The following is a 14999-nucleotide window of genomic DNA, read 5'->3' as shown; positions in this document are numbered from 1 at the left end:
ATTTAAAACTGCCTACACACAAAAAGACCAGGGAATATCTAACAAATCATATAAATAATTCACAAGCTTTTCTATAAAATAGAAGCAGACAGAATACTTTCAAATACATTTGATAAGATCAGTATCACTCTTATACTAAAGACAAAGACATTACAAGAAAAAATGCATTATGAAACAATATTTCTAATGAATATAGGCACAAATTATTCAATATCATATTAGCAAAATGAATCCAACAATATATCTAAAGAATCACACATCAGGAGTAGATGAGATTTGTTCCAAAAATGCAAGACTAGTTGCAGCTGAAAATTAATGTAATCATTCATATTAATAGAAGACAGGGCAAACCCTCCAGAATCATCTTGATCAACATAGAAAAACAATTTGATAATATCCAAGAGCCATTCATGATAAGAATTCTCAACAAACAAAGAACATAATAGAATTTTTTAATTGAGTCAAAGACATCTGTAATAATGTTACAATAGACATAAATCTTAATGTTGATAGCCTGAAAGCCTTAACCATAGGGTGGAAAAACAGTGAGATGCCTGCTCTTGCTATTTCTTTTAAAATTGGTACTGGAGATACTATCCTGCACAGTCTTACAAGAAAAAGAAAAGAAAGAAGTAAAACCATTTTTATTTACAGGGAACATGATTCTTTATGTAGAAATCTCAAGGAATCCATTAAATAACTAATAGTATTAATAAGCAAATGTAGCAAAATGCAAGATCACCTTACAAAAATCGGTTGACCTTTACACAAAAAATAAGCAATCAAAAAATGAAATTAAGAAAACAATATTTTTGGAGTGACATCACCACGACCAAGAAGCTTCAAGTCTCATTCTTCCACAGAAAATCCCCCAAAACCAAAATCTGTCTAAATCAATTTTGTAGGAGTTCTAGAAAAAAGGTTTACAGTAACCGAGCAAAAGTCCAATTAAAAAAAATTCAAAATAAGAAGAATGTTTTATTGTATATTTATTTGCACTTGCCCCACTGCCTCCATAGCATGGAGTTCCCAATTCCTTTCCTTGCATCAGAGGAAGTGCAACAGAATTTATTTGCAAATTATGATGTACACATTTTCTAATCTGGCAAAGGGAAAATTGGAAAGCAGCTTGTCTCCATTTAGTAAAACTTATAACACAGGTGAAAAAAGAGAGGGACACTGCTCAATAAAGATACAAGAGTGGGAGGATTGCTTGAGCCCAGGAGTTTGAAGTTACAGTGAACTATGATCACGCCACAGAGCAAGACCCTGTGTCTAAGAAAACAAAAATAAGTGTCAGGTGCAGTGACTGACACCTGTCGTCTCAACACTTTGGGAAATTGAAGTGGAAGGATTTCTTGAGCTCAAGAGTTTGAGACCAGCCTGGGCAACATATGGAAACCTCATCTTTACAAAAAAAAAAAATTCGCCTGATGTGGTGGCTCATGACTGTAGTTACAGCTATTCAGGAGGTAGAAGGATCAGCTGAGATGGAAAGATGCCTGAGTCCAGGAGTTTGAGGCTGTGGTGAGCTGGTGATCATGCCACTGCACTGTAGTCTGCATGATAGAGTGAGACACTGACTGCAAACAAACAAACAAACAAACAAATAAGCAAAGAAAATGTGAAAATCTACAAAAGACCTACAAACCCACAGATGCTTGGGGCAAGAAATTCTAGGTGAAGACATAAAACAGATGATCTGAGGCTTAGAGGAGAAGTTGGGGTGAGACCATTTGAGAAACTGGATATTCGAAATAAGCTACTTGTAAGAGCAAGAATAAGAAATGAAATTCATCCAAGTTGAAAAGCAAGAAGTAAAATTATCTCTGTTTGCAGATGATAGAATTTTATATGTAAAAAACATTAAAAATTTTTGGGAAAAAAGATGTTAGAACTAATAAGTAAATTCAATAGTAAGTCAATTCAATAAAAAGGTAGGCTACAAAATCAACAAACTAAAATGTTACATTTCTATGCACTAACAATCAGGAATCATAAAAGAAAATCTAAAAAAGAAATTTTATTTACAATAGCATCAAGTGGAATTAAATAGTTAAGAGTTAACCAAGGAGAAAAAAAATTTACAATAAAACTGTAAAACATTGCTGAAAGAAATTTTAAGAGACATAAACAAACAGAAATATATTGCATATTCATGGTTGTAAGACTTAGCATTAAGGCATCAATACTAATAAAGTAATTTATAAGTTTAAAGCAATTTTATCAAAATCCCAGTGATGCTTTTGGATATGTAGAAAAAAATCTAAAATTCATGTAGAACCACAAAAAATGCCAAAAAAATATTTTGGCTGAAAATAGTCAAATAATTTTGAGCAAGAAAAAAGCTTTTGGGTTTCACTACTGAGAATCACACTTCTGGGTTTCAAAATATGTTACAAAGCTACAGTAATCAAAACAGTATTGTACTGGCATAAAAACAGACACATAGAGCAATGAAACAGAATATACAGCCCAGAAATAAACCCACACACATATTGATCAACTAATCTTTGACAAGGATACCAAGAATACACAATAGAAAAAGAACTTCTCCAATAAATGGTGTTGAGAAAGCTGGATATCCACATACAAAAGACTGAAATTGGATCATTATCTCACACCATACACAAACTAAACTCAAAATGAATTAAAGATTTAAAAATGAGACCTGAAACTGTAAAAATTTTAGAAAAAGAATAAAAGAAAAGCTTCTGGACATTGGCACTGGCAATGATTTCTTGGCAGCAAAAGCACAAGCAACAAAAGTGAAAATATACAAGTAGAAATATGTCAAAGTAAAAAACCTCTGTAAAGTACACAATCAATAAAATGAAAAGATAATCTCCAGAATGGGGAGGTATGTTCAAACAATGTATCTGATAAAAAGTTAATATCCAAAATATAAGAAACCACTACAACTTAACTATACACACAAACAAAAATATCCTATTATAAATGGGCAAAGGAAATGAATAGACATTGGTCCAAAGAAGACACACCAATAGTCAAGAGATGTATGACAAGGTGCAGGGAAACCATGGCCTCACCCCAGCCACAGCCCACTCCCAGAGATGGGGTGAAAGCAGAATGAAATTACTTTCAGAGTTAAAAGACTATTGAGAAAACAAAATGGAAGTCAGGTACTAGATTTCTCATCAATAAGGTAAAATAATCTAACCAGATGGCTCACCTCAGTATTCTTCTAACTCAGAATGTCTACATAAGAAAGCATCATTTTATTATTTTTAATAACCATAGTACCTTAATTGTTTCTATATTGATTATCTATTTGTACTTTTGTTCAAAATTGCAACCATAGTTATGACATTAATTCGGGGGAAAATGACTTATTTTTGTTTAATAGTATCTAGTTACACATAATAAATGCATACTGCAGAGAAATAGAAGAATCTTTGACATTGTACTAAGACTAGTTATTTGTAGCAATTAATTAAATCAGGAAAACATAGATACCTGTTTTATAATGCCTAGAGCTGGATTTAAATAATAAACATAAAGATCTACAAGCAGACTAACAACAAAGAAAAAGAAAAAAAGGTGAGAACTCTTGGTTCTGGAAAGAAAAGAACATCTGTGAAAACCCAATTTCCTGCAGAACATGAAGCTTTGAGTAACACTGTCAGAGAGACAGAGGCAAGGCTGGCAGCAAAATGAGTTGTCTGGGCAAAAGCAACAGAGATACATGTGAGAGAACTGAAACAAACAAAAAAAAGAATTGAATAAAAAATCTGACAAACAGTGTGCTAAAACTTGCACAAGGTTTTTTTCTTGAAATTATGTCTCTGCCAAAGTCCCTTTAAAGTGGACATTTATCCAGATGAGAAAGCAGGGATACTAGCAGCTTAAAAGAGGTTCAGACACCTCATTAATTGAATTGTTTTTGTTTGAAGTGAAAGAGAAATTCAAGAAAGCCATGGTTTTCAATGTACACATTAAGGAGAAAAAAAATGGATCTATCAGATAGATACTCTCAGAGATAGTATTGAAGAACAGGAGGACTAGATGGTGGAACTTTACAGAGAAAATGAAGAACAATTAAAAAATGTTAAAAAGGTAGAAACGTGTAGCATGCTACAGCTTAGGATGGATGAACTCAGAGGAGGTCTTTGACAAAAAGATGAACTTGTTGATAAATATAACTTGATTATAATCCCTAATAGCACTCCCAATGGTGACAAAGCAATTGTGAACTAGTGGTTGAAGCCATCACTCTTGTGTCTCAAAAAGCTGCTTAGGTCTTGGAGTCAGCAGAAAAAAGGCCACTGACAGAATTTGGAAATAACTACAATGTGCAAACAGTGTTAATCTGTGTGATAGTAACACAAATTATACTTTAAATCAGTAAAGCTACAAAAACTTGCTGGATAAAAAGAAGAACTACTACTGTCACAGCTTAGAAAACTGAAGCTACAGTTAGAGGAAGAACAGCAGGAGACTTCCAAAAATGATGGCACAGCAGGTAACCTGGTAGAACTGCAGAAAGGCTCAGATTGGAAGTTCATAAAAATGCAGGGAGATGTCAACAGACAAATTAGTGAAAGTTGAACATGAACGGAAAGTAGAAAAGAGAAAGCTACAATGAGAGTTTATGAACAGCACTGGACAAGTTGAGTAAATGGAAATGACCAAAAACCACTTGACCAAGTAGCTGGAGTAGATGAAGGTCAACAGGACAGCACTTCTGACCTCACAACAGGCAGAACACCCTTTGACCTGGGTGCTGCTCTTTGGAGACCTGACCAGAGGGACTGACACTTTTTTGTCCATTGACACAAACTCCTTAGTACTGCTTGAATTTTGTCATTAAAACAGCTACCTTTGTATATTATAATTTATAGAGAATAAAGCAGGTTTGAATCCTTATAAATAAATACTTAGAATGGTTTGTAGTTTGATTTTAGAATAAAAATCAACTGTCCAACTGTTTTTCTTTTCTATTTCCATAATTTTAGAATCAAGTTTGTGCAACACTTTCCTCCAGCTGCTTCAGTAAGTTAGCTGTAAATGTGTGGATTTATGTCTGGGTTCTCTATTCTGTTTCATTGATAATTCTATGTTTAATGATTTGAGGAACTACCATATTGTTTTCCATTGTGGCTGTACCATTTTACATTTCAATACACAAGGGTATCTACATTATCAATACACAAGGGTTCCAATTTTTCACATCATCACCAACACTTGTTATTTTCTGAGTATGGGTTTATATGTATATAATAGTTATCCTAATGGGTGGAATATGTCATGGTGGTTTTGAGTTGCATTTCCCTAATTAGTAATGCTGAGCATCTTTCCATGTTCTTTTCTTTTTTAGATTAGAAAATATAGTTTATTTAGAAAGCAAACTAGAGAGGGAGAAAAAGAGGAGATTCACCCCCCAAGGTAGGGGAGGGGACCAAAGCCAGGAAACACGGTGACAGCCATAGCTCAAAGAGCACAAGGACACATCAGAGTCCAATGGCCTCAATGGCCTGGCAATGGTCCCTTCCATGTTCTTATTGACCACTTGTTTCTCTTCTTCAGAGAACTTACTATTCAAGATCTTTGCCAATTTTTGAATTGGTTTGTTTTGACTTTCTTGGTCATTGATTTGTAGAAGCCCTTTGTATATTTTTGATATTAGTCTATTATTATCAGATATACTATTTGCAAATATTTTTTTCCAAGGGTTACCTTTTAATTCTGTTGATAGTGTTTTTTGATGCACAAAAGTTTTTAATTTTGAAGTCTAGTTTACCTTTATTTTTCTTTTGCTGTCTATGCCTTTGGAATCATATCTTTTTTGGTTTATGTAATAAAGCACATCATTCTTCTTGTGCTTCCTGTGACTTCCTATATGACTCTAAGGACTCCTCAGTCTTAGATGCAAATGAAGAGACTTTCTCTTTGTCCTTTATAATAATTTAGTTGACCTACATAATATATTTAAATAACAATGAATTTTATTTTAAAATCAAATTGTTGGAAAGGATTTAATACCATTGGGACTTGCTGAGAGAAAACTTTATTAAAATGTTTATTTCAGTCTTATTTCTTTAAAAAAAGCATTCAGCCTAAACAGAAACATGTATGTAAACCATTTGGAAGAAAAAGGATCACAATGTCTACATTGGTGCTCAAAGAGTTGTGAGATTATTAGTGATTTTCATCACACCCCCAAATTTTCCTCATTTTCCAAATTTTCACAATTGAACATATATGTTACTTACTATCAGAAAACTACAGGGAATGTTACAATGACAGAACCAGAAAAGGAAACTTAGAATGGACAAGATTCAATTATGAAACTAACAGACTGAGATATAAGCCTAAAAATTTAATTTTGTAAATCCTATAATAATACACGGTACACAGAAGTAAAATAATTAAAAGAAAAAAATTACCTACAAACTGACAGAATTTGGAAATAACTACAATGTGCAAACAGTGTTAATCTGTGTGATAGTAACACAAATTATACTTTAAATCAGGAAAATTATAATTGTCATCTAAAATTAAAAAAAATTTTAAATAAGTGATCAACATTAGAAATATGGACAAAATCAATATTACTAATGATTACTAGCGAGAGAAAAATTTACCATTTCTTTAATGTTGAAATTTAGATTATTTCTAATGAACTCAAAAGTGCCAATCAAATGTTACGATTTTTAAAAAATTAAGTATTACCTTACATTTTGGCTTTTTCCTAAGGCTTTTAAACCCAGCATCAAGAAGGGCAAAAGTAGAAAGTCAGTATCAGGACTGGGGTTATTGTTAAGTCAGTCAACAGGTTTATTGTCTGGAGTGTTCACTAGTCACATAGTTATATAAACCACACTGGCTCTTCATCACAGGCCCTCACAATCCCCCACTCCCATCTCACCTCCTCCTCCTCCCCCCACAGGAAATGTTATGAGGATTTTTCAATCTAAAATCAAATAATTTGTGAAAAATACAGAAAAATAGAATATAACATATTTAAATAACTGGCAGTCACACCACTCAAAGTTCATCAGTGCTAATTTTGGGTGTTTTTAAACTTTCAAGCATTTGTTCTATAAGCTACTCCACCTATCTCTCCCCTCTCCAATTCCCCGGGCTAAAATCAGAGGTTGATTTAGTACGGGTGGGTGCCTTGTCTTCTCACATTATCTGACATTTTCTCTTAGGTCTTGGAAATTATAAAAGTAAGATATCGGTTAAAAGTTGAATAGATAAACTAATAAACATACTGAGTTTCTAGAAAACTCCCCAGGGATGACTGGGAGACGAATGAATCAGCCATATTAGAACCTGTGAAGGTGAGCAGAGTTGGAAACTTGATAGATCTAATAATTTATTGGCTCAGGCTTTGTCAATCACAACAGCCCAGCAAATGAAATTAGAGCAGAATTGTGGGCGGGAAAGGGGTGACGCAGCAAGCTATTTGCACCAAGAAAATTTAGTCAAGAGACAACTGCGTAATCACATTGCAGCAGTGTTTTTTCTTGCTGCAGCAGCCGCTTGCGGAGGAGTTCTGCCCACTGCAGCGCTCTGCAGTCTCTGGCCCGCTCCCGTAGGACCCGTCACGGCAGCCATCGTCGCCCTCTGCATTCAGCCCATTTCGCCGCTGTTTCAGTACGGCTTTTAAAGCCTCAGCACTGATTTTTATCCGTGTCAGCAGCCTCGATCTTCGCTCTCTCAGTCCGGCCGCCACTGCTTCTTCCACCTCCGCCTCGGGCACCGCCGCTTCTGATTTTTCGGTGAGTCTTTTCCTGCGGAGGTCAGGTCTCCTGATCTCAGTGATAAACACCTTAGGTGTGTGTTGTCCTTTGAAAAATGGCCGAGTCAGCCGACCACAAGGAGCTGTCAGAATCCGGTCAAGAAGATGCTGGCAAAAAGATAATAATGGAAGGGCCGGGGGAACATCGAGAGTGCGGTGAAGATGCCGCTGCTGGGCCTGGAGATGATGGGAAGCGCGGCGAAGAAGCCGCGGCTGGGCTAGAGGAAGAAGGGGGAAAAGGTGAAGATGCTGCCGTTGGGTCCGGGGAAGACAGGGAAAAAGATGTAGATACTGATGAGGATTCAGACACAGACCGTCCAAAAGGACTTATCGGTTATCTTTTGGATACAGACTTTGTTGAAAGTCTACCTGTGAAAGTTAAGTACCGTGTGTTAGCCCTGAAAAAGCTTCAAACTAGAGCGGCCAATTTAGAATCTAAGTTCCTGAGGGAATTTCATGACATTGAAAGAAAGTTTGCTGAAATGTATCAACCTTTACTGGAAAAAAGACGTCAGATCATCAATGCAATCTATGAGCCTACAGAAGAAGAATGTGAATATAAATCAGATTCTGAGGACTATGCTGATGAAGAAATGTATGATGAGGAAGAGATGTGTAGTAATGAGGATGGTATAATACATGAGTATGTGGATGATGATGATGGTTATGAGGACTATTATTATGATTATGCTATTGAGCATGATGATGATGATGATAACGATGACGACGATGACACTGAGGCTTCTGGAGACGACAACAAAGAAGAAGAGGATCCTAAGGGAATTCCTGATTTTTGGCTGACTGTTTTAAAAAATGTTGACACACTCACTCCTTTGATTAAGAAATATGATGAACCTATTTTGAAGCTCTTGACAGATATTAAAGTGAAGCTTTCAGATCCTGGTGAGCCTCTCAGTTTCACCCTGGAATTTCACTTCAAACCTAATGAATATTTCAAAAATGAGCTGTTGACAAAGACCTATGTGCTGAAGTCAAGGCTAGCATATTATGATCCTCATCCCTATAGGGGAACTGCAATTGAGTATTCCACAGGCTGTGAGATAGATTGGAATGAAGGAAAGAATGTTACTTTGAAAACCATCAAGAAGAAGCAGAAACACCGGATCTGGGGAACAATTCGAACTGTGACTGAAGATTTTCCCAAGGATTCATTCTTCAATTTTTTCTCTCCTCATGGAATCAGCTCAAATGGAAGGGATGGAAATGATGATTTTTTACTTGGTCACAATTTACGTACTTACGTAATCCCAAGATCAGTATTATTTTTCTCAGGTGATGCACTTGAATCTCAGCAGGAGGGGGTAGTTAGGGAAGTTAATGATGCAATTTATGACAAAATTATTTATGATAATTGGATGGCTGCTATTGAGGAAGTTAAGGCCTGTTGCAAAAATCTTGAGGCATTAGTAGAAGACATTGATCGCTAAAACAGGTTATATATGGCCCTGAAATTAACTGCCCCAGATCTAGTTACTCAAGATATAAGAAGTCCTATGTTCTGTATTTTTCTTGTATTCTCAGTTAAAATATATGTATGAGAAATATAACACAAGTTCAAATACTAATTAACTTGACCTTGCATTTTAGTAGTAGAGTGTTTTCAAGAAATGTAGACTGTGACAAATTATTTAAGACATTAATATTGTATTGTGTAGTTTAATCCTTCTGAAGTGCTTCTGTCATGTAGCTATTAATCTGTGGCTGTGACTATTATCAAAAATGCTAAATGAGGTCAATATTTGGAAAGTAAATCTTGGGAAGCATCCCAAGGGTTTTTGTTGTTATTGTTTTATTTTTCATTTTTGTGTTTTTAGTCCTTTAGCTAGTGGTTTTAATTTTGTTGTGCCTGCTTCATTTCGCAATAAAAATACAACAGAATTTAAAACTTGATTGCTTAAGAAGAGGCCTGCATGTGGTTAAGAATTTCAGGCAAAATCACATTTATTGTTAATAACAGCTTGTTCATAGGCTCTTGTATTTTATGTGACTGTGATAAATAATGAAACTTAATCATACTGAGTTATTGTTTATCCGTGAATTGATCATTACAGTATTTTCAAAAGTTTGCACTACTGTGTATAATTCTCTTTCCCTATAGTATATTGAATCATTCATTGAAAGTGGTCACTTTAGCATTTTGAAAAGATATTTCATGTTCTTTCATTGCAAAATAAAATGAATACAAATTCCAGAGTGCTTCATGCTTAAAAACTGATCTTTTCTTATATAAAAGTAATATATTCATTTGTAGGACATTTGGAAAATGCTAAAAATGTATTAATTAAAACCAAAACCCCTATACCCCAAAGATAAGCACTGTTAATATTTTATTTTCTAATTATTATTGTATGTGCTTATACATGCATGCAAATTTACTAACACTATATTAAGATGTTCACATAAAGTGTATCTTTTTTAATGTTTATAACTGGTCTGATCTTAATCCTGAGTCCACCTCCACTCCACAAAGTTGCAGGGAAACAAAATCCTCAATTCTAATCAATCCAATAAATTCATTGCTGTTTAATAATTCCAGTACTCTTTAGAAATAACAGGCTCTTGTGTGTTATTTTGTATTTCATATTTATTTCCTACCCTTCTACAATGTCATCTGGATGTATTACCTAATGACGTTGTGAAAAGGAGGAGTGCATTCACTGGAGAAAAATGGAATGTGATTGATCAGGCCTTGACTCAGAGCTGATTATGCCTTCATAACATGTAGAAATTCAGTGATTTGGCTTCTCTCTTTGGCAGATTCTGTGAAGATAGCATTCATCCCCCTAGGACAAGAGGAAACTTCTTGGTCCCTTCCACTCTACAATGAAGCTGAAAGTAGCTAGGAAATGTTAACTGTATTTCATTATTACTGCCTAGCCACTCTTCCAGCCCAGGTGATAGTGATGTGATCACATAGAATTATAAACCAAAAGTGGAGCAGAATCTCTTCTGCTCGTGACTAACTTTTCCACTATCGAACATGCCTCTTCCTTCAGATTTTGGTCCAGAGAGGTAAGTTTATAACAGTACCTGCTTTTCATATTTCTGTCTCATCTATACAATCAACTGGGAAGGAAGGTATGAAATTTTCCTTTCCTTTTTCTGTCTGGACAGGACCCTCCTCTAATGTTAAATCTTTCTCCCAGGGATTAGAGGAGATATTCACTTGCTTTTCTCTGGGGTTACAATAACTTACAGTATATTTGGAAACAGACAACTTACTATTTTTTTAAAAAATTATTTTATTATTATTGTTTTTTATTTTTGACTACTTACTGTTATAAAAGACCCTAAATCAGGAGATACTTCCAATGTATACCTGGTAAATATAGATTTTTTTTCACACTTTTCACCACCATTAATCTTGACCTTTCTCAAATTCCTAACTCCTCCCAAGACCCTCCTACACAAAGATTAGGCCCCATTTAATTGTGTCTACTGTTATTGTGTATTAAAAAGTCAGAAACATTGGCGTATCTCTCCTGCTATTTCAGAGAGAGGTACAGTACTTTTTTTTTTTGCAGTCCCCCTTGTCCCTTTCTTGGACTTGCCCTAAAGACAGGATAGTTCTTTTTGGTATATCTCTCATGTCAATGGCCTCCAGCAAAAGGCAGGGACACACCTACAGTTGAACACGTTGGGTTTATTCCTCATTGCACAGAGAGAGTATGCATTCGTTGAATATATCAGTAAGTGGGTGTTAGAGAAAACATTGCAAGATTTAGGCTTTGGTTGTAAAATTTGGTAGAGGGTCTAAGGAAAAGGGGGTTTACTCTAGATTGAATGCTGATAGAAAGTGGGGGCAATTTTATAATTGGTAGTGCAATAAATCTTATCCATAGAGAAGGGAGACTAGAGCAAAGGTAGAACTGTAATTGGTAAAGATAATGTAGTCGCTCATTTTAGCCTATATGTGGGGGTTGGTATTTTGTGGATAGCACAGTGACCTTGTTTTCATCTGTACTTGGGAATACTTAAGTGGTCTTGCTTTGTCTCATTTTATTATAGTTCTGGAGTAACCTTGTCTCAAGTTGGTATTCTATGAAAAGGTTTATGTCCAATAGAATAGCATGACCTAGTTGTGAGTGCCAGGCCAACTTCTTAATGTTAGGAACTGCTATTGGTTTCTTGCCTCTTCTTAGGGATAGAATTTGAGGCTCTCTTTTCTCTTATAGCTTGTGGTGGGATGGAGGCTCATTCCATTTTTGTTTATACTAGTATAAAAGTCATTTAGACCTTGAGGGTAGGCTACCAGCTTCAGTCTACATACCAGACTTTTTTGTACTAGGATTTAGGACTGAAGTATAACAAAAATAGTTTATCTTAATTCTCCTTATATGTGTCCTTAAAAATTAATCATTATATAGTCTTTAAAAGGTAATTGAAATGGCTATTGGGCCTTGTCAGAATTTTGGTATTCCTAGAGAATATATTGAAAAACACAAATACAACAAAATTCTTATTTTTGGATACATAGTGATTTATAGTGCAAACTACAATATTTAATGTTATACATCATGTATCAGAGTGACGAGTCTTCAGAATCAGGCTGCCTGGATTCAAATCTCAATTCTGTAACTTACTAGTTGGGTGTTCTTGTGCAAGTTACTTGATGCATCTCAGTTTTCATGTCCATAAAATTATGGTAATAATTGTGCATTTACCTCATAAAATTATTATGAAGTATCAATTAGTTTATGTAAAGTAATTAGAACTATGCATGACACGTAAATGCTATATATGTATATATTTTATTCTTTTTATTAATAAGTTTATATCTATAAAATACTCAAAACGAATACGGTAAAGATGAAGTACATTTTTATTATTAAATTATTAATAATTGTTCCCTTAACTTGCTTCTAATTTGCACAAAAGTGAAATCATATAGTTTGCATTTTGATGACAGAATCTCTAAGATATCTGCAAGTGTTAAAGGGGGCTAAGTGGCAAGTTTAGTATCAGTACTTATGTTACTGACAAGCCTGGCTAATAAAAAGAAAAATACAATGAGTATGGTGCTACTTCCTCACTGCCAAGTACATTCATTAGCATTTTATTTGTGTATACTAAGCTTAACACTCGTCACAGGTCATTTGTTCACTGGTCAATAAATGTATCATTTATTTAAAATATTGAAAATTAGAGAAAAAAAGAATATAGAAAATAAAAACCACATGAAATTAAAAGTTGTTCATAGACATATAACAGGTTTGACTTTTCAGTTACCACATATATATGCAACGTGAAGCTGATTATTTTAAGGCAGAAAATCTTTCTAAAAGAAATACAAAGAGTAACCTTATACAAAACATACCTCTGAATCACTGAAATGTATTTTCTTCAAATTCGTTACCAAATAGCACAGGTTTTTAAAGTTAAAAAAAGAATGCTTAAAATGAGACAATCTCTTTCTTTTAAGAAAAAATATTAATGATTCATTTTTTGATCTAGTCTCAGTATTGATAAACTCTCAATAAAAACTCCTGAGGTTATGTAGCCAATGGATAACCCACTTCCTCCCTTCTGACGCTCTCACACACTTCCACACCCCCCACTGGCTGGCTCTCTGCGTGTGTATGTGTGCGTATGTGTTTGTGCCTGCTCACGCGTGGGATGGGGCGTGAAGTGGGATGGAAGTGTATGAGAAGAGACAATGACACCTTATAAAGAATCCCAGTCCCTATAAAACTTTTCTTCCTGGGCGTGTGCCTGCGTGTGTAGGGGGAGAGGGAGAAGAAGGTGAGAAGAGATTGAATCCTCATAAAGGCTCCCTCATTTATCCTAGTTTTAAGGCTTGTTTGGTAAGATTAGTGCTTAAATAAAAATTTCACAAGGCAACTTCATGAAAATGGTAAAGGTAACTATACAGTTCTATTACATTTTTAGTTTCACATTTGAAATATTTCTATATTTTCTCTCCTCTCTGTCTCTCTCTCTCTCACACACACACACATACACACACACACACAGGACTTAGAGAAAAATTCCCAACGGGTGAAACAAACATCAATGAGTGTTTTTTCATTTACTATTTTTCCATCAGTTTTCAAGGTGAAACAAGGTAATGCAAAGTGATATTTTGTATGTGTTATATGTGTATATGCTCACATCTGTGCACGAATGTGCACGTGTTATTGCAGAATATAACAGTAATGAGTGGAAAAAATATTTAGACAATAATTATTAGCCAATAATCTATGTTGTCTAAAATATTACCTAGAGGTTTTCAATAATCTTATGGATAAGGGATGCGAGTGAGCGACTTGTGATGAGTTCTTTTCCCCCGCTATGACGAGGTAATTGTTATTTCATAACTAGGAGAAATTGAAAAGTTTTTCCTTCTTGAGGCCCACGTTAGCCAGGCATTTACAGTTCATGTACCAGAATTAAACTTGCATACTCTTACTATAAGTTAACACAGTGTTTGTAGAGTATGTCAACATTATGTCTTCACTAGAGTGCATTTGAATGAGGTGGTTATCTTCATTTTTCAGATGAGAAATCTGAGATGTAGGCATAGTAACTTGCCAGTATCATTCAACTAGTCTTCAGGTCTGACCTCATTGTTTGTGCTCTATTCACCATACTACACTGCCCTCAGTGAAACTGAATGATGCTGTTAGCTTGCTTAAGATTAACATGCCTCTATGTTTATTAAAACTGCCTGGTACTAGCACAAGAATAGGTTATATTCCTTTGTCAGGTTTGTTACCTCTTTGACATAGAACTTGTAACAACTGAGCCAAACTTTAAAAAAAAAGTCCTAATAGAGCTTGACAATGTGAAAATATTGCAGGAATAATTAAACCTTATTTTCTGTTAAATATTCTGTAATGTAGTGTTTGCTAAGATGGCCTATTTTTCTCACATAATAATCATAGATTTTATTTATTTATTTATTTGCATTTTTTAAATGTCATTTTTTTCTGGGTTCTTCTCCCTATTATGAAAGTTTTATATAATGTGACCTGGAGCAAACTAATCAATCCCATTTGTCAGAAATTTCCTTATATACAATGATGATAACTAGTAGTGTCTATGACATATGATTGCTTTGATGATTCATCGTGAAAATGATTGTCAAGCATTTAACCCAATGCCTGTCACTTAATAATTCCTAAAACATTAAGTGACTATTAATATAATCATTACCAGCCAGGCTCGGTGGCTCAGCCTGTAATCCCGCGCCTTTGGGAGGCTGAGGTGA

At 34.8% G+C, this 14999-nt stretch overlaps 1 protein-coding gene and 1 long non-coding RNA gene across 2 annotated transcripts in view; both read left to right on the top strand.

Annotated features, from left to right (window-relative positions):
* Positions 1-7436: 7436 nt before the first annotated feature.
* NAP1L2 (nucleosome assembly protein 1 like 2) lies at positions 7437-10000 on the top strand. Its single transcript, XM_008057629.1, has one exon. The coding sequence runs from the start codon at positions 7825-7827 to the stop codon at positions 9214-9216; it is 1392 nt and encodes a 463-aa protein (XP_008055820.1). The 5' UTR covers positions 7437-7824; the 3' UTR covers positions 9217-10000.
* Positions 7501-14999, top strand: part of LOC110595605 — an 11031-nt gene continuing 3532 nt past the window's right edge. The window contains exons 1-2 of the long non-coding RNA XR_002481936.1: positions 7501-7748; positions 10547-10801. This is a non-coding gene — a long non-coding RNA (uncharacterized LOC110595605). The remainder of the gene's footprint in view (positions 7749-10546; positions 10802-14999) is intronic.

Source organism: Carlito syrichta, unplaced genomic scaffold (genome assembly GCF_000164805.1).
Source record: "Carlito syrichta isolate Samal-C Ts95f unplaced genomic scaffold, Tarsius_syrichta-2.0.1 Scaffold303076, whole genome shotgun sequence".
Classification (NCBI taxonomy): Eukaryota; Metazoa; Chordata; class Mammalia; order Primates; family Tarsiidae; genus Carlito; species Carlito syrichta.
This window is presented reverse-complemented; position numbering and strand designations above follow the sequence as displayed.

Coding starts and splice junctions, on each gene's coding strand:
- NAP1L2 (XM_008057629.1), top strand. CDS start 7,825: ATGGCCGAGTCAGCCGACCACAAGGAGCTGTCAGAATCCGGTCAAGAA.